Genomic DNA, 20,708 nt, shown 5'->3' on the forward strand with positions numbered 1-20,708 from the left:
TCTCAATCCAGTTCAACATGACAGGACTAAGCATGTAGAAGTGGACCAACACTTTATCAAAGAAAAGGTTGAAGAAGGAACCATTTGTATGACTTATGTTCCTACCAAGGAACAAATAGCAGACATCTTTACCAAAGGGTTAGTCCGACAAAGTTTTGATAATTTCATCTGCAAGTTGGAAATGATCAATATCTATGATCCAACTTGAAGGGGAGTGTAGAAATCCCGAGTATCTTGGAGTGATTTAGGGGATATTTATGTAGAGAATTGTCTATTATTGAGAGAGATTATTTTAGGAGATTGTTTCCATCTTTAGCATACCCAATTGTATTATAAGTATAATGTATCGGCTTGTACAAATTATTCATTCAAGAAATACAAAAAACCTATTTTGACTTCAAGTGCACTTGGGAGAGGTCTTTTATATCGTGATCGAGGTCACACTTATATCCATGGATATACAGATGTAGATTGGGTTGGGTTGCCTTTCGACCGGAGATCCACAAGTGGGTACTGTATTTTGGTTGGTGGTAATTTGGCTTCTTGGAAGAGTAAGAAACAAACTGTGGTGGCTAGGTCAAGTGTTTAATCAAAATATAGAGTTATGACTCACACTACTTATGAACTTGTCTGATTGAAGAACATGTTGGAAGAATTGGTTTTTCGCATTCTCAGCCTATGACGTTGATGTGTGATAATCAAGCTGCTCTTAATATTGTCTCCAACTTGGTCTTTCATGAGCAGACAAAGCACATTGAAGTTTATTGCCATTTTGTTTGGTAGACACTTGTGTAGAAGCACATTATTACCACTTATGTGAAGTCTGATATGCAGCTTGCTGATTTGTTTCCTAAAGCTTTGGGGGGTGCTCGTGTTAAATTTATTTGTAACAAGCTAGGAGAATATGACATTTATGCTCCAGCTTGAGAGGGGGTGTTAGAGGTTATTTATGTTTTTTAATATTATTATTAAGCGTATTAGTATGTTAATTAGTGAGAGTTAGTAAGGGTATTATTGTCATTAGAATGTATTTAATTTTTATTATAAATAGAAGGAGAGACCTATCTTCAAGTTAGGTCATTCATTTTAATCAAAATCTCAACAAATATGATATCTAAGATCTAGCTTGAGGGGAAGTGTTGTAGAGTCGAAGGGGTATTATTGTCTACTCCAAATGTTTTATTATAAATAGAGTGATAGGCAGCTATATTGGTCCTCATGATTTCTTCATCCCTCTCTCTCTCTCTCTCTCTCATGAAACTCAACAAACAAAATGCAAATTTCAATTCAATCCTGTATTTTGAAATTAATGCCCTGGTACACGCATGAAGTATTTAATTCTAGTCATGAGCAGTGTCTATCTTAAATTTGAACCCAAATTGATTTCAGTTTAACTAGAGATGACCTTCTATATAAATATTTGAGTTGCAAAATTTTCTAACAAAACATATGAGGAAATATATGTAGAATCTATATGTCAAGCTTGATCTCACAATATACCCAAATTAATTCATGAAATAACTTCATATTTTTAGATCAATAAATTATGCACAGCCACAGGCATGATATCGAGTCCAATTTAAATCACAAAGTCTTTCAAAATGACATTCAAATTCCACTCACTGTGCTAGTTTGTCTTATTCTCGCCAGCAATAATCTATCTGAACAATGGGGATTTCTCATTCAAATTTGAGATGTCAAATCTTCTGCATTTCTTGAAAATTTATAGTGTTTGGGAGCATGGAGTTCAGGCGTTGAATTTAGAACGGTGTGGAGTTAGCAAAACTCAATACAATTTTATATTGCATTTTCTCCAAATCCACACAATTCCAAATCAAGGCTTGAACTTCATGCTCCTTAATGCAATGTCAACTGTTTAAGCTTGTATGCTTAATAGTCATACTAGAAGTTTTGTTTTCACTGAGATCAGTCATGCGTCAAAATATTCATTTATATTTCTGGATGACATAGGAATTGCTACTGGACTAGTACTCCCAATGCTGTTGATTTTATTGAAATAGGAAGTGAAACTTAATTGAAATATGAAGAAAACAAGAAGGGATTGATGATATTTCTTCAAACACCTCATTGCTTCATGATTGTTTTGTGGGCTTCATGACTCCAACATTCATTAAATCACTTTGGCAGGCATCAACACGATAATAACGCAATAATGAAAAGAGAAAGTGTTCTTTTTAAGCATAAACAAGAATTGGGGATGAATTGCATCACGAAAATAGATTATTCTTATATATTATTAGAGGACAAAAAACAATGATAGAATATTAATGGTGCAAACTACAAGTAAAACATAAGTAAAAACAAGCATAGAGGTCAGAGAAATGCATAATTATGATTGAAATGTAATGTGGGGGTTGATATAGTTACTAATTTAGCTTTAATTTCCTTTAATTTTGTTGATTGGACCTTTGAGTACTTTGGTAGTTTTAAACTTGTTCAACATGTAATTTTTACCCATATGTTTTCTGCTCGAAGTGTTATTGGACCATTACTTGTGGCCTTAAGTTGTATTAAGTCTTGTTTTACAAGTTACTTTTTTTGAGGTAATTCTATTTGAAATTTTATTAGAATAAGAGATCTTCCAGTGGTCCACACACATGCACGCACACGTAAAAAGTACAAGTGTGCTTGCATGGGGCACGCACTTTTTTTTAAAGTTGGAATGTCTTTTGAAGAAATTGTCTACCAGTTAATCTTTTTTAGGAATGTGCGATGCAATGATAGCCCTAAGTGTGATGCTGAGGGATTTTATATCCGGAGGATTTTCTTGGATTTTTCACAAGAAAAATCTAGTAGTTCATTAGCACTCCAAACTATGAAACTGTCCTAAAAGCAAATGCTGTTAGTATTGCTTTAAAAAATTATTTTTTTATTTAATCACAAAATAAGAAGTATATTAATAGAGAGAATATAGAATACAGTAGAATAAGGAATCCTCCAAAAAAAAAAGAAGAGGAAAAACAGAAAAATTAAAGTAGAAAAACAAACAATTATTACAAGACAGCAGACCAGTCAAGATGAACAACCTTTAGATATAATCCCTTGAAACAACCAGCAGCAACAGCCCATAAACAATCCAAATACTGAATCTTATCCCAAACAAAAACCAATAAGTCTTCTTCCTTTAAAAATGCAATTATTCCTTTCCATCCAAATACCACACAATACAACAAACAAACCACATCTCCATGGAGCAGCCTTGTCTTCATTCCTTCCAAACCCCAAAAAAGAAATAGCCAGACATAATGCCTTAGAAAGCCTCCTACTTTGCAACAGATTGTTGGTGTTAACTCTATTAAGAACAACCAACAAAATAAAAGCCTTAATTTTAGAGGAAAGTTGGCCTTCCAAATCTAGAAGAAAGAAAAAGACATTCTCTTGTGTCAAGAACTCAAAGAAAGAATTGCTAGAAATTCTCCTGAAGAGTCTAGCATCCACTTCCTCACGTCCTTCCTGTTAGAAAGACAGCAACCCTCCAATAAACTCAACAATGACGCCAGCTGCTCCACCCCTCTATCATTCAAAGATCTACGGAAATGAGAATCCTATGAAATATTTTTCCCATTAGAAAGCAAAAAGGAAGAAATGAGGCCATTATGTAATGAAGAAAGACAATACCAGTGAGGAAACCACATGTAAAGAACCGAATCCTCCGCCTAAGGGTCTTCTCAAAAACGAATATTCATCCCATTGCCCACCTCAAATTTGGTATTAGGAGTAAAATGTGGATAAAGCTGAGACAGATCTTCAAGGACAAATTTGGTGTAGGAAGATCTAAAACCTACGTTAGTATCTCATCCATTTCCTTGTATTCCCAATTTTCCTTTAACTACTTCATGCCAAAGTGATTTCTCCTCTAAAGGAAAGCTCGATAACCATTTACTCATTAAGGGTTAAAGGTTGTCTTCAGTTTCGCTGTTCTGGCCTAAACTAAATGCCCAATGCATACGAAAACACTGATCGAACCAAATCCGAGGGCATAAAGAAATCGTCTTGGTAGCAACCACCAAACCAATAGAACAAGGGATAGCTCTGCAGCTGGGTAGATGGTACGCTTCGCCTCACTTCTTCACCCGGTGACTGATATATCTATGCCAAGAAAGAATAATCGATCAGCTGCACCATTGCTCTTGATATGAAGCCGTTTTTAGACACCAAATTCCCAAGACCCAAACTCTCTTCATTTTTTGACTTACCACCTCCCATCCAACCAAATATTCTTTCTTCTCACCCACCCCAGACCAAAGAAAGTCTCTCATGATTCTCTTAATAGTCCTAGCCAGCCCAACAGGAACTTCAATACTAGAAAGACAAGAATGGATAAAAGTTACCCTACCCCCTAAAGAAAAAGAAGTACCCTTCCACCTGCCAAGATGCTTAGACACCTTTTCTACTATAGGATCCTAAAAGTCCATGGACCTAGGATTACAACCCAATGGAAATTTTAGAAACAACAAAGGCCAGTCAAGGATAGCACACCTGCTAAAGAAGCCAACTCCAAAGATATATCACCTCCTAGATTAATACCTGCAATCCCACTTTTCCCTAAATTTTCTTAAAGTAGCAGCATGGAGCCTTGCATCTATCTATATGTGCAGCTGATGGACCTGACAGGCATTGCAATGCACAGTTAGCACATTGGCAGTAGGGATGTTAAGAACCTTGTACCATACCTGTACATGGAACTGGGACAAAGGGTGAACGCTAACCCCACCTTAAGACTAACAATCCTCCTTACCCATGGTACTCAAGCACCCTAAGGCCAGCAAAATCTGAAATGAGTTGAACAACTTTTATTCGGTTTTGTACTTGATATGATGAATGGATAAATGTTTATTTGCTGCAGGACTTACGAGCTGGATGAGATCAATTTTTCTTCCATGAGTCCCAGCACCACAGGGCTTTTTGTTATGCTACAAGATGATGGTTGGCTGTTGTTTGAACAATTGAACTGAGAATTCACCCGTACGTTTGTGATAATGTGTTGCAGATCATTTTGGCAAGGGAGTATTTGAAGGATGTCAACATCGGCAAAGAGCAATTAAAGTACCTAGTTATGGAAGCCCTACGAGGTGGTTGCCAGGTTCTTAATATGTAACTCATCCTAAGTTTCTAATAAATTTTAAATTGTTAAGTTTCTATTAAATTTTACATCGGCTTCTTATTATAGTCTGATAAAGCTATACTTTATTCCGGTCAAAAGGCTATTATCCCTTTGTGCCAGCCAGCCCAACTCTAAGCTGCTATGGTAGTTGGAGGCCAAATCTTGGAATCTTCCCACAGTTGGGAGGATGTCAGTAGCCTGATTTCTTGGGGATGCTAACCTGAGATTAGCTTTTATAGACAAGATTTACTTTTTTGTGGATAAGTTTTTAATCCAATCACTTTTGCTCCTAAATTTCAATGATATGTTTATGTCTATTAAATCTGTGGAGTCTTCATAGATTTGCACCCTACGAAAGATTCTTGACACGCTTTTTGTCTGCAAGTCATCTGTTCTGGGGTGCTTTTATTACCAATTTAAAGCAGGTTTTGCATTGCCGATTGCTGTTGATGGTTGACCATGAGGACAAGTTTATTGATGCATTATCGGATTCCTGTGGTAATGTTTGGTGTGGTGCAGGGTTGTGTTGGAATTTTGTCAGCCTGCTACGTGTTTGTAGTTACCTTTCCTCTCTCCTTTCTTTTCACAGTTAGTTTTAGAAAGCAGGTCCCAATGCAATGATGCCTTTGATGTATTTATTGAGCAATGATGAATGAGAGAGGAAGGAATAATTTACAACTCTTTTCCTTTGGTTCCATGGATATCAGGATCTCCATAAGTGTTTGTAGTTACCTTTCCTTTCTCTCCTTTCTTTTCACAGTTAGTTTTTGAAAGCAGGTCCCAATGCAATGATGCCTTTGATGTATTTATCGAGCAATGATGAATGAGAGAGGAAGGAATATTTTACAACTCTTTTCCTTTGGTTCCATGGATATCAGGATCTCCAGATTTCTGGGCAAAGTTGGGGTTGGGTAGAGTTACAAACAGCATTTAAACTCTCATTGATCTTGGACCTCAAATTATGGTCCCTGGTTTGAGCTTTTGAGATTTAATGTGTATTTGCCTTCCATATTAATGAAATCACTTCCTTACCCAAAAAGAATGTATAAGTTGTATCTCATGATGGGCAGAACATAAAATTTCTAAAATTCAGCCATCTGGAACTGCAGTGTCCTTCAGGCAACAACATCAACGATGATAACAGCAGCAACAAGTGAATTATGAAAATAATTTATTTATTTATTTTTAAATGAATAAAGATAGAAGGTGGTTCACGGTTCAGAAACATAATTAAAGACAGTAATATAAAATTTAAAGTGCACATTGCAAATTCTTTTAATCATTATACCATAATATTAGTAAATAAAATAATACCATTCAATTGATAAATGATAGTGATAATCACTATCTATGTCTATCTGAGCAGACTCTGCTGCTATTACAGTCTAATTATTGTATGCAGGTTTTTGTTGCACTTATGTTAATCGTCCATTGTTTACAGGGGCATAGAGCTGAACTTTTTGCTGCCCGTGTTGCAAAATGCTTAGCCGCTCTAGAGGGACGTGAAAAAGTTAATGTGGATGACCTGAAAAAAGCTGTTAAGTATTTTTCTGTGACAAAGTGCTTACAGTCTCTTTACACTGATAGCGTACTGTAGTTGTTTTACATGTTCTCTTAACTCATTCATGGAAAACACTTATTTGCCATGCAGTGTCACAACTATCAAACACGGTGGATTAAATTTTATTTATTTAGATTTCTGATGAATTCAGTTTTTTACCCACATATAAATTAGACAATGTAATTTTTATTTTTAATTTTTTGAATTTATGTTCTTTTCATTTCCTAATTATGGCCAAATTATGAATGATATTTTTGTTCTGCTTTGGACAACATACGAGGCTTTTCTACCATATGTATAAATATTCTTGAAATCTTGTTGTCAAACCTTTGAAGACCGTCAGATTTTTTGGCCAGCATTACAAACTGAATTCCAGACCATCCCACTTTGAATGTTTTTTGGGCAAGCAAAATTACTTTACATACGAAGATGCTAGACAATACTGAACACCAACACATGTGGAAAAAGCAACACAAGCCTGAACGAATACGGCCTTAATAGCTAAATTGACAATCACACCCAGTACAAGCTTATTACATGCCAATTACCATCTCAATCTCATTCTTACATTCTTCACAACCACTTCTGTTATCCTATTGGCTCCTGTGCTTTTGGATCTTTCCTCTCTATCTAGATATGCTACATAGCTGCTGCCAACATAGCTCTATGGTATTACCCTCAAGCTTTGGGTATCATCTCCTTTAAATTTTTTCTGCACCCAGATAACTTCATCTCCAAATCTACTTGAAAAGTCAAACTCAAAGAACAGATGAGGCACAATTTCATTATTATCAGCAGAAAAAAATGCAGAAAGAACCATTTAGATTTCTTCCTTCCTCCAGTTGGTCATATGTGTCGTCTACTCATAGTCCACACCAACTGCCTCGAAGGCACAACTGGCATATTCTGCCTTACAGTATCCCATCTCTTAATTCTGTAAATTTCTTTAGGTTATGTTTGGCTCACGGATTGTCTGTTCCTATGAATATAATGGTCTTAGTATAGGGATTTGATAACTTACAAAAGAAAAGGTATTATCATCATAAACCAAATGACGGTGCAAAACTTTTTATTAATTCACACATGGTATAGATGAGGAATTATTATTCCATAATTTACCATAGGTCTATTCCTATCCTATTGCTTGTTTGATGAAATGACACAACATTTTGCACTTCCATTGCTTTATGATGTGTTAGATTACTGCTTTCCCTAAAAGCTTAAGCTGTTTGGTTTGTGGACCAACAATTTATATCAAGATTTAACACTCACCCGCAATTGCAACCTGATAGCACGTGGAGAGATAAACAAATGATAAATAACACCCATTACAGGGAATACAATTATCGTTTAAACACCGCACAATAATGCGGGCAACAAGACTAGAACTGAGGACTCTTGGCATCCATGGCTCTAATACCTTGTTAGATTTCCACTTCACCTAAAATTTTAAGCTGTTAGGTTTGTGACCAACAATGCATGTCAAGCTTTAACATGATGAAAACAATTTTTCTTTTGCAAGCTATCATACCTTTATACTACAACAATTATGTTCTAGGATAGACATTTTGTTATCCAAACATAACCTTGTAGTTAGACCTCCAGCTAATTTATCCTTACACTGGATATCATTCAGAGGTGAAGAGTTAATAAACTGCCAAATTTCAAATTAATCAGCAGTAGAAGCAACTGTGGCTCATCCATCAAACACAGAAATTTTATCTGCCACTTTTGCATCTTCATTAAGACCTGAATCCTGTATTATGACCTCACCACATCTATCGACAATGGAACCAAAGGGTAACTACTTGTCATCACACTAGAAAGTGTTTCCTTATTCCCAACTTCATGTACAATATTTGGTTTTCCACATTTAGGGACCTTCAGTAATCTTCTCCCATGCCCTATAAGTGTTTTTACCAAGTGTTTAGATGGCATTTTTGCTTTGATACAATGTTGGTCTCTTAGGTTTAATCCCAGTAAAAAAAATTTACATGTATAGAAAGATACATAATTTGAATATTTGAGTGTCTTTTGTCCTTTAGTTTTTTTAATTTGATTTGAATTTGCTTTTAAGTAACAAATCTGTTACTAGTAGGTTAGTGTATAGAGAGCCAAGGAACATCTCTTCATATGGAAAGAAAGAATATTGGAACATCTAAGTTGAAGTGTGGTGGGCCCATAAGTCCCAGGATCGAAAATGGTTTTGATAATATGTTAGTGTACCACTTTACCTAAAAGCTTAAGTTGTTAGGTTGCGAGCCAACAATGTATATTGTTAGATTACCACTTTATCTAAAAGCTTAAGCTGTTAGGTTGTGGGCCCACTATGTATATCAAGCCTTAAAACTCATCCACCCGTACAGCCCTATTGCACATGGAGAGATAAACAAATGATAAACAACACACCTTGCAGGGATTAGATTATTCTTAACAAATAAATGGACAATTAACACAGGCACCAGCACCTGCTGGCAACCATTGGTCTGACATCATGTTATATTTACCACTTTACCCAAAAGCTTAAGCTGTTTGGTTGATAGCCAGCTATGTATAGCAAACCTTTAACATGTATGAAGCCTTAACAAAACCATATCGTGAATTAAATCCACTACATTGGGTTTAAACTGTTTTCTGTGCAGTATTTAACCCCACTGGTGAAGGGTGAAATTTGTAAAAATTTTGCCCCAACTCCAAGGTTGTTTCTCAAACCAAAATTTTGAAACTATTGAAATCCCAGGTCTTCATCTCCTTTTTGGCTTTTACTTAATAAGGCATTTGCACCCTCTAGTGATTAGGTGCTGGAAGCACAAAACCGGCATTGAGCTTAATTATCTGCAAGAGTTAAACAAGGATGTTCTGAGGAAAGTTTTTGTATCTGCTGCACTAAATGTAGGAAGCTCAAAATCTAAAAAACACAAAAGCAATGGCTATTGTAGATGAATTTTGAGACCAGAAAACATTTCCTTGAAAGAGGAAAGTTTTTTTTTTTTTCAAAAAAGGAAGAAAAAAAAGTGCAAAGGCAACTGTTAAAATGTCTGTTCCTAAAGACTTGGCAATAAGGATCTTTTGCCTATGGTCCAAGAACTATCTTGAAACTGTTAACAGGAGTCCATGTGCGAGATTGATATACATGAATGAGCGTCAACTTGACCTAAAAGTTTAAGCCATTAGGTTTTGGGCCAATCCATGCATACAAGCCTTTCTTCCAGTCTCTTTTTTGATGTGGGACAACTCATAAGTTGAATTTCCAACAATCTTCCCCCTTGTGAGCTTCTGGCACTCCCTCTTGAGTGGAAGTCATGTCTCTCTTAAGAGTGAACCAAAACCTTGTTGTATAAAATAAAATAAAAAAATTCCCTAAGCATATATAATAGAATGGGTGAAGGAGTTGACAACTCAACCTCAAAACCAAGAGGGGTACTGAGTAACAGCAGAATCCTCTCCAAAATGCAGGAGCTAGCATCCCATCCTACGGCTCACCAACTTCACTTGCCTTTGTGGTGCTTTGCATGCCTAGGATTGCATTCCAAATGCCTTTTGAATGAATCCTCTCTCTCTCATCTTGATCCATTTTGATCCATCTAGCCACCTAAATAATCATTTCAATAACACTTGGTCCTCAAACTGTTAGCATTTGATGAGATTTAGCTCTAAAACCCAACTTGTGATGTTGCTCACCCAGCATGACGACCATTGACTCTTATACCAATTGTTAGTGTTGGGGGAGTCATTGCATGGGCTTGATATGCACTAGTGAGCACAAACTTGACCCAAAGGCTTAAGCTTTTGGGTCAAGTTGGTACACACCTATGTATATCAAGCCTGCAGATGGACTCCTCTAGTGCTAACATTAACAGTAGCACCTTTAGTAGATTATATACTTATATATATATATATATATAAAATAATGAGTTTTTTAATGCCAATTTGCCAATGGATTGGTTCAGGTCCTTTGCTATATTATTTATATTTTTTTATTAAGTAAAAAAAACAGCTACTAATAACCATTTGCTTTTAAGTGACAAATAATCTGTAGTATCATGTTAATAATTTTTTATTCTTTGAATCATAAGTAATTCTTTTGATCAAAGTATCCTAACGTTTCATTCTGATGTTTCATCTGATGCAGGTGGAACTGGTTATTCTTCCTCGTTCAATTGTTAATGAGAACCCTCCAGATCAGCAAAACCAACAGCCTCCACCCCCTCCACCTCCACAAAATAAAGATTTGACCGAGGAGCAAACTGAGGAGGAAGATCAAGAGGTTCCATAATATTGATCATAGCTGTTATTTGATGTACAAAACTATGTAGAAGTTTCCTTCCCTTTTGAAGTGATTGTTGGTTATGATTTATCTTTATATTTTAAAGCTAATTTTTTCTTTTCTCCAGTTGAAGTTGGAAAGTGAAATATGAGTATGCTAATGATGTTAAAGGCATCTTTTCATAACTAGGATGACAAAAATGAGGAGAATGAACAGCAGCAAGAGCAAATACCTGAAGAGTTTGTCTTTGATGCTGAAGGGGGATTAGTGGATGAGAAGCTTCTTTTCTTTGCACAACAAGCACAAAGACGGAGAGGAAAGGCTGGGCGAGCAAAGAATGTCATATTTTCAGAGGATAGAGGCCGTTACATTAAGCCAATGCTTCCAAAGGTCTCTTCCTTACATGGAAAAAAAAAAAAAGTAAAATGAATAAGTTAACATTTGGATTTATGCCCTTTCTGACCTGTGAATTTGCATGAATTTAATTTATCCAAAACTTCTTAGTTTGGAAGATATGTTTATTTGAAACTGATACTTGATTTTAAAATTCACTTGCTCTTACTTAAATAGCCAAAGTAGGAGATTGACTAGTCACTTTTCAAGCCTCACAGACTTGAACCTTGTTTATGTGAATAATTTGCTATCACTCCATCTGTGCTGACTCTGCTCCATGATTTTAAACAGGGTCCTGTGAAGAGATTAGCTGTTGATGCTACCCTTAGAGCTGCTGCACCCTACCAAAAGCTGCGAAGGGAGAAGGATGCTCAAAAGGGCAGGAAAGTTTTTATAGAGAAAACAGACATGAGAGCAAAAAGAATGGCTCGAAAAGCGGGAGCATTGGTAGTGTTGCTCTACTCTCACAATTCACATTTATCCATAATTCCTTTTCTTCTTATGAAGCCTATTGTGGTGCAAATCTCCCTCTCAATAGTGTGTGCATTCCTGTGCATGCACGTATGGAATTTTCAGTCTAGCCTGCCCAAGGAAGAGAGAAGAAGGAGATTTTGTTTCTTTCTTATTTTCTGGGTTCTTGGGGTGTGGTGTTGAGAGGCCGTGCCTTGTCGCGATGGCAAGTGCCTCCGCCTCGGTACGGGTGGTCTCGGGTTCAAGACTTGGGAGCGGCCTCTCCAAAAATGGGGGTAAGGCTTGCCAACATCCACCTCTCCCAGACCCCACTCAAAGTGGGAGCCTTGTGCACTGGGTACGGCCTTTTTTTTTTGTGGGGGGGGGGGGGGGGGTAGCCTTCCCACTTTTATTGGGAAAAATTAACCCCTGGATCTCTAAGTTCATGCTCATATACATGCGCATGGAAACAGAGAGAGACTTGGCAAAGATTCTGATAGGGCTTGTAACTGAGCTTGGTCAGAGTTTGTACTCTCGTCCACATGTCTGACATCCTCTTTTCCCATCCCCACCCAAAAGCCTCACCCCACAAGCAAAGAAATTCTTTTTTTCATTTAATCAATAAGTTCTGATTGGGAAAAAACATATCAAAATTGAGTTGACAAAAACCCTTGGGCTTAAGTTCAATTAGAAGTTGTTGCTTAGTGGGCTTAACCAAAAGTAGGACACCACTAACCCATCTCAGAACCAGTTAAATTTCCATTTGACGACAATTCTGTTTAAATTTACACTTTCCACTACCCCAAAATCAAAAGAAGGCCAATTTTCTGCCTTAAAAATTTTCTTCGAAATTTTGATGGAAAATCATGCTAAATTTATCAAAAAAAAAAAAAAATCAACAAATTTTGTCAAACATATGGTTATGGAATAAAATTTCATTGCAATTGAAATTTGGGTTTGATGTTAAGGACAGCTCAATTATAAGAGAAGCGATCATGGGTTCTAGTTTCATCCTCTCACCCTTTCATTGTACCCCAAAAGAAGAAGAAAAAGAAGAACAAATTCAGGCTAAAGCCTCCAATATCAAACTCAATATAGGACCATTTTTTTTTAAACTTCAATGAAAATTTTTAGGGTTTGATAATTCTTGTAAAAAGTCTTGAGAAATTTGAAGAATTTCATCATATAGATCTTTCGATCAAAATGGAGTTTTAGTATTATAAGTTTGAGCATGCTTTAATAGGTTGCTTTTGCATGTGAACTAATATTTAGATTATAATGAATATCATTGATTCTGGTTGAATTTTTTCATTTGCTTAACATTTTATAGTTATTGCACAATACATACCATATACTTGTACCATATTATTTATAATATTTTAGTTCTACGTCATACATTATTATGTATTATTGGACCCTTGCTGATGACAATCTAGTTCGTTCAAGGATGACTAATTCAAATCTAATGCTTTTGGTCCATCCCGACTGAGCTTTGCTTTCCATGCAGCTGCACATGCACAAACAGCTGCATCTAGACACCAAACAGTGATTGAGAGTTTTCCTACAAAATTTCTGGCAGTCAATGTGTTTAATATATAAAGTATTTGGTGCAAACAGGTAATATTTGTGGTTGATGCTAGTGGGAGCATGGCATTGAACCGAATGCAGAATGCAAAAGGTGCTGCGCTCAAATTACTGGCAGAGAGCTATACAAGCAGAGATCAGGTAATATTGAGGATTTGGCATTAAATGTAGGTGACTGCATAGTGCAAAAATATTTTTAGGCAAGCTCTTCATCAACTTCGTATATCACATTATTGGGGTTGGAAATGATTTTGAAAAAAATTGATTGTTTAAGCCTCCTCTAATAGTTCATTATAGATAAAAGACCACCATGCAACTATATTCTCACGATTTATCTTGTATTTTACCATCACATTATTCTTTTACTTTTGTACTTTTTCTTTCACAAAAATTTCTTTTTCTATCTAATTGAAAATAACTTACGCAGTGGAACCACTTGCTATGAAGCTCTCAAATAAACCCTATGACATGAATAAATTCACTTTCTAGTTTGCTTAAATAGAAGACTTCTTGTGCATTAAACTTCTATTTAAATTTGCCATTGACCTAAAAAGTTTCGACGCCTTCTTTTTCAAAAATACTTGGGAGATAGATTAACATTGTTATATGTAGTAGAAAACAATTGTGCATGCAGCTCATAATCCAGCCGTATAGCAAGAAAATTGTGCTAATAAGTCGTGATTGCCACTCTTACAATTATTACAACATGCTTCAAAGATTTTGCGTTTATGCGCAGTTTAACAACATGTGGGGAAATCCTTGTCTGACTGAATGACTGAATGGTTGCATGTGGCAGCTTTCTCTGGGTTACAATATCCTCCTGAGAAGGATTTGAGAAAAATGGAGAACCAGAAGTTTGGAAAAATATTACCCTAGATATTGGTTTTTGATAAGAAATACCTTTGATATGTAGGATGCTTGGTCAAGGACCCCCTCCATATGTTGATGTCCTTGGATGAAAAGAGATTACTGTTAAAGGAAAATTTGAGAGAACTTTAAACCTGTCCCTGCAGCAGCTATGGCAGAGGGGGACTAATAATTTTTGGCTCATGATTCCAGTCTGTATATCCCCAAACTCTCCCTTTTTTAAAATAATAATCTAATTCCTTTTAATTGTTCTTGGAAAAATGAGAAAAAAAGCTTCTTTCATATTTATCCTCCTCGTAAATTGTAATCACCCTTGTAATCTGGTTTAATGGCAATGATAAATAGGTTTCTATCATTCCTTTTCGCGGCGACTCTGCAGAAGTTCTCCTGCCTCCTTCCCGATCAATTGCAATGGCAAGAAAGCGTCTTGAGAGACTCCCATGTGGTGGTGGTTCTCCTTTAGCACATGGGCTGACCACGGTAGGCTGTCTCTGACAAAATAGCTAGGAAATTAAAAAATTTATAAATTCTCCTGGTTTGCAACTTTAAATATAACTGGTCTGCTCCTGTGTAATTCTTTCCCATCATACATTTTGTATCCTTCTAGTTCATTCTTTACTTTTACACTGAAGTGCATTTTTCCCCTTCACCATTTTTAGTTCCATGAGACTACATTATTGCCAAATCCCCTAACTTCTCAATATAACATAATGTGCTTAGGCTGTCAGGGTTGGACTAAATGCAGAGAAGAGTGGCGATGTTGGCCGTGTAATGATTGTTGCAATAACTGATGGCAGAGCCAACATATCGCTGAAGAGATCCACTGACCCAGAAGGAGCTGCTTCAAATGCCCCAAGACCTTCTGCTGAAGAGTTAAAGGTAATGTTTTGATAAATATAATCAAAGATCCATGTCTTGAAATTATTAACATCAGATGATAAGCAAAGATTTGATCAGTAGACTCCAACAAACTGTTTCTGAAACAAAACTGTCCAAAATCATTGAATAACCATCGTTTTTTTCAGTAGTTGTGTCAACCGATGTAGACCCATCAAATTATCACTCTCCAATTTTTACATATCTGAGATATATGGTGTTCTTATAATGATTTGTACACCAAGTGTTGAGATTATATCCTGTAATTTTTCACTGTTCATCAAATCTCAAGGCTTCATTACTTCTTGGTGTAGAATGAGATTCTCGAAGTGGCTGGGAAGATCTACAAAGCAGGGATGTCTTTGCTTGTCATTGACACAGAAAACAAATTTGTTTCAACTGGTTTTGCCAAGGAAATTGCAAGAGTAGCTCAAGGTTTGTTAGTGGGACAATATGCCTCTTGAAAAAATGGTTTTCGCTTCCATGTTCTCACTATAAAACTTGTTTTTCCAGGAAAATATTATTACTTGCCGAACGCTTCAGATGCAATTATCTCGGCTACGACAAAGGAGGCTCTGACATCCTTAAAAAATTCATGATTTTAAGTTTTAAATGGCAGTCATTTGCAAGTTTTCTTCCATCTATACAAAAATCTGGAGGCAACAAAAGTTCCCTATATGGCCAATTGTTTCCAGTGGTGGCGTTTTCCACAGAAATGTCTACTTCTTTCTTAAAATTTTGGGTTTCATTTTGAGAAATCTTGTGTATGCCTTGTTGGGTTTTTTTTTTTGGAAATATAATTTTAATTTAATTTTTTTTTTATTTTTCTATCCTTACTAAGTTTGGAACTTAGAAAATGCTCGGAAAAGGAAAGAAAAATATAAAAGAATCTACCTTTTAATGTTTCATTTTTAGTAAAAAGTCAAAAAGAAAATTATATATATATACATAGCAATTTGACTACACACGTGATTAAAATTTTAAATTATGTTAGAATAATTTATATTTCTAATAATATTTTAAGACAGAAAAAAAAAATGTAATGGAAAATATTATTTTATTTTATTCAAACAAAACCTTAGCCCGAACAGTCCTAATTTTGTTTACTATTTATTTCTATGGTGTCTTATCAGTAAACTAATTATTGAGTTTAGTTACTTTGGTAGATGGTATCCACACTCATCAAGAATTTACACGCTCAATTTATCTCTACCTTTTAAATTACAGCAATGATATCAGTATAAATATGCAAGAGAAGCGTATTGAACAATTTGTAGCGATAAACATCGGATTTTATAAAAATGTAGTGTGGAGAAAGTAGAAACAAAAGAAATTATATTGCCCAATCAACATGAGTAAAATTTGAAACTAATTACATAATTATATGTGCTAGTAATTCTTTTATGTGATCAATGATATTATTAAATAAATTAAACTTTAATTAAATTTCCTAATTAATATTTTAAATATTTTTTAATTAACAAGTTATTTAAATCTTAGCTAGAGTAATTATTATTTCGTAATTTACAATAATATTTTTACTAAGTTATATTTATTATATTATTACTTTAATCTATTTTTCAGAAATCAATAATTTCTGCTTAATGAATTAGTCAAACCCAAAAAAAATGCCATTAAATTTGTAAATCTGAAGAGGGATCTGCTGGTGTAAGGCGGCAATGAGTTGAGGTTGCGCAAGGAGGTGTGAGAAGGAGCATAGAGGAAGTGCAATGGATTACATTTTTTATTGTAATAGATTTCAATTTCAATTCTTATTCCAATATCCATTATAATTCTGATTTTGATTTCAATTGTCGATCCACGCATCATCTACTCGAAGGATGGTTAATTCAAAATTTTCCTAATTAAATGATCAAAATGTTGATATTGTGAGTGATTATCTCCAAGCTGTTACACCGTTTTTCATAATCCAAGATTGTCTCCTTCTTTATTTTTCTATTTCCCTTGTTGTTAGTTGAACATAATAGACTAGGAACTATGTGATTATTAGTTTGTATCTAGGTATTTATTGTTTTCCTAGATTAGTCTATCATGATCCCAAACTTTGAAATCCTATCTTGTATAATGGCTATTTATACCTTCGATTAGAAGAGAAGTGTGTGCCTTTAAAAACCTTCTTTTGACTTGGTATTAAAGCAGGTTAATATCACTGCTGAATCTCATATTCTTTGCACCATGTCTAATGACAAACCTCAATCAACCTCAACACCAATTATCCATGTTCAAACAGAAAACTATGGTTTAACAACCAGCGTCACTCTTACTGAAGTCAACTATAATGTATGATCCCAAATCATGGTGATGCATATTACAGGACGTGAGAAGCTTGAGTATATTATGGGCAAAACATCCCTTCCACAGACTACTGATGCTTCTTATGCGAAGTGGTATGCTGAAAATCAAAAGTTAAAGGGATGGTTGCTCACTTCTATGTCGTCAGAGATTATGAAGTGCTATATTCAATTGCGCACCGCACGTGAAATCTAGAGTGCTTTTGGCAAATCTTTCTATGATGGGTTAGATGAATAACAACTTTTTTCACTGAATCGGCAAACCTTTTCTGCCAAACAGGTCAATCGCCCTCTATCAATCTATTATGGTGATCTTGTAGAAATCTTCCAAGAAATAGATCATTGTGATAGGATTTTAATGAAAGATTGTGATGATCTTATCGCCTAAATCAGTTGAACAATTGTGTACACATTTTCCTGGATGAACTGGATGCATAATTTGAACAAATTTGAGGTGAGATTCTCAGGGAGGATTCTATACTGGATCTTGAAGAAGCCTATGTATATATACGTTGTGACTCTGTTCGCAAAGCGACACTAAATAGTGAACCTAATCATGTTGAGTCATTTGCCATGGTGGATCACCAGGCCAAACCTAAATCAGATCGATTATCTAGTCCCATCACTGACCAAAATCAGACATCTGGATCACATAATTGTAGCTATTGTCGCGACATCCCGGACCCCGCCCAGAGAGAGCCAACTCTCTCTAGCACAAAAAATGTGGAATGTGGGTTCGGCTGCGAACTGGGAAAAATGGGATGTGTGATTTTGAAAATGATTTTTCGTGGAAAACAAATGTGTGATGGAGTCGCCACTAACCTTTTGAAGTGCAATTAGAACACTTAATTGCTACCTCATTAGGGGTAGAATCAGCTTGCGTTACCAGAGTCGGGCTCGGGAGTACGGTTACTTGAGGAGAAGGTATTAGCACCCCCTACACGCCCATTCTTACGAACGATACCAGATTAATCGAAAATTATCCCAAAATAAATCTAATAAGTCTTTCAAAATTACTCCCTTTCAAAAACCAAATAATGAAAATACTATATACGTATTCCCTCATAACCGGGGCAATCCAATATTCCGAAGAGTCAATGCCTTTGGTTGCAATCATTGGGATGGAAAATCAAGAAAATAGGATACAAAATACGCTCCCGAGGGTTTTGAAAGTTGTAAGTTTTTCTAAGTAGGAAAATACTATTCTGGGACGTTTTCGAAGTTTGTTTGGAATGAAAATGATTTTTCATGCCTAAGAAATATTTTTGTGATTTTTCCCAAGTATGAAAATATTTTTTTGTGATTTTTCAATATTTTTCCTGAACTTCAAAATAATGTAAATAAAATCAATGGAAATCAAAGTATGAAAATGTTTTGGGATTTTTGAGAATTTTGTGATTTTTGCGGATTTTCTGGGTACATAAATAATAATATACAAGTGGAACAGAGAAAACCGATGTGAACCGGTTCCGGGAATGATGAACTGGTCAAACGCTGACCGGTACGGGGGAAAACCAGTTTAAGGTCTTGGTCGAGACCATTTTGTGGATTTTCTGAATAACTAAATAATAATCAAGTGAGATAGGAAAAATCGGCGTGAATGGGTTCGAGGGATGACGAACCGATCAAACATCGATCGGTCCGGGGGAAAACCGATCACTCGCCTAACTGGTTCACCTGAAAAATGTTAAAATAATAGGGTGAGTCGACGCTCAGTAAGATAAAATATGCTATTGCTAGTGTGTGGCAAGTGAGCTACATGCTTGCAAATTCTGACTAGGCAAATACCATAACTAACAAAGTTGAGTCAAATCTGTATACCTATTACAATATAAATCATTCCTATGTTTCTTAACATAAATTGATTTTCTTGAATATTTATTCATAATACTACTAATATCTATAGGTATGACTACTTTCTATAAATCTGATTATACATTTATATAATAACTGAAAAAGTTCCCTAGATGGATAGCTGAGAGTCATAATTTAACCCCTCGTGACAGGGTTGTGCGGCTCGAAGGCGAGACCTAACTTGGCTAGCCGACCAGGGTAAGTCAACTGAATTTCGACAGTCAGATCGGCTCCCTCAACCCATATCTGATGGGGAGCCTATCCACAACATAGGCACGATCAACTTCTGAATACCACATACTATCTGAGTAGTGGTTGCACTCTGAATTGAATATAGCTACAGTATCGTGCTTTGCTGACTGAATATGGTCCATCAGGGTCTGATACTATGTATATATATAACCGATATTTTTAAAATACTGTTTTTACCATGATTTCATAACAACTAAAATAATCATAACATTATATAAACTGATCTGAATAAATTGTAATAACTGAATATCTGCGATATCTGCATAACTGAATAACTGAAATATCTGGTTAACTGTAACTGAATGTTATGATTCTAAGGTTTGTATATCATAGTATTCTAAAATTACTGTAAAATACAAGTTTCTAAATGTTTACTATAAATCATGGTATTCTAAAAATTACCTAAATCATGTGCTAATCTAATATTGAACTCATACCACACAACTAAATATCAATATTATCAGGCTCTGAAACTATACATATGGTTTGAATAATAATTTGCTAAAAACATATAATTAATACTGAATCGTAATAGAATTGTCTAGCATAGCATATTTCTCTTACCTGATTCCTACTAAAATCCCCTACTGTAATGGGTCCTACACCCGTAGGGTTCCCCACTCAACACCCTGAAAATAACATTTACCATAACAAAATATCACTATTTCTTCAACTACTACATTTCCTATAACTGCTGGAAAGTCAAATATTGCAAAAAAGACCTTACCCTGAACTTAGGATGAAGTTCAACTCCATCCCATCAACGATCCACTCCGCCAGACTTGGAGAGAACTTTCCCAGGAGCGTCATGGTGGCCTCAGATCGTCGATCCGGCGACTAATGGGGCCGAAATCAAAAAGAGAGGAGGGAGGAATCGTAGAGTAGAGAGAGAAGGTTTTTATGCCGAAAATTTTTGCGTAAAATCTGAGTTTGAGCTATCTATACAATGAGATTCATCGACGAGCCACGTCACCTCGTCGACGAGGTCAAGAGGCAATTTGTCAATGAACTCTTCCCTTCGTTGATGATATTCTGAGTCGCCCAAAACATCCTATCAGTATCTTCTCATCGATGAGGCACACCTTCATCGACGAGCGCAGTATGCAACGTCGTCAACGAAACTAGCTGCCTCCTTCTGTTACTGTTTCCCATTTACCCTTTTTCTTT

At 35.7% G+C, this 20,708-nt stretch overlaps 1 protein-coding gene across 3 annotated transcripts in view; it reads left to right on the forward strand.

The window, feature by feature from the left end:
- The window catches only part of LOC131149469 (magnesium-chelatase subunit ChlD, chloroplastic), a 60,648-nt gene extending 44,699 nt beyond the window's left edge, over positions 1 to 15,949 (forward strand). For 2 of the 3 annotated variants that reach the window (XM_058099922.1, XM_058099923.1), the window contains exons 6-15: positions 5,012 to 5,104; positions 6,567 to 6,662; positions 10,819 to 10,953; positions 11,143 to 11,343; positions 11,638 to 11,793; positions 13,414 to 13,521; positions 14,593 to 14,727; positions 14,968 to 15,126; positions 15,438 to 15,558; positions 15,637 to 15,949. In XM_058099922.1, coding sequence (XP_057955905.1) covers positions 5,012 to 5,104; positions 6,567 to 6,662; positions 10,819 to 10,953; positions 11,143 to 11,343; positions 11,638 to 11,793; positions 13,414 to 13,521; positions 14,593 to 14,727; positions 14,968 to 15,126; positions 15,438 to 15,558; positions 15,637 to 15,722 — 1,290 coding nt within the window. In that variant the 3' untranslated portion in view covers positions 15,723 to 15,949. Of the gene's footprint in view, positions 1 to 5,011; positions 5,105 to 6,566; positions 6,663 to 10,818; positions 10,954 to 11,142; positions 11,344 to 11,637; positions 11,794 to 13,413; positions 13,522 to 14,293; positions 14,518 to 14,592; positions 14,728 to 14,967; positions 15,127 to 15,437; positions 15,559 to 15,636 lie in introns of those variants that run through there. The other variant, XM_058099924.1, reaches the window with a different exon arrangement.
- Positions 15,950 to 20,708: the final 4,759 nt, after the last annotated feature.

Source organism: Malania oleifera, chromosome 2 (assembly GCF_029873635.1).
Source record: "Malania oleifera isolate guangnan ecotype guangnan chromosome 2, ASM2987363v1, whole genome shotgun sequence".
Classification (NCBI taxonomy): Eukaryota; Viridiplantae; Streptophyta; class Magnoliopsida; order Santalales; family Ximeniaceae; genus Malania; species Malania oleifera.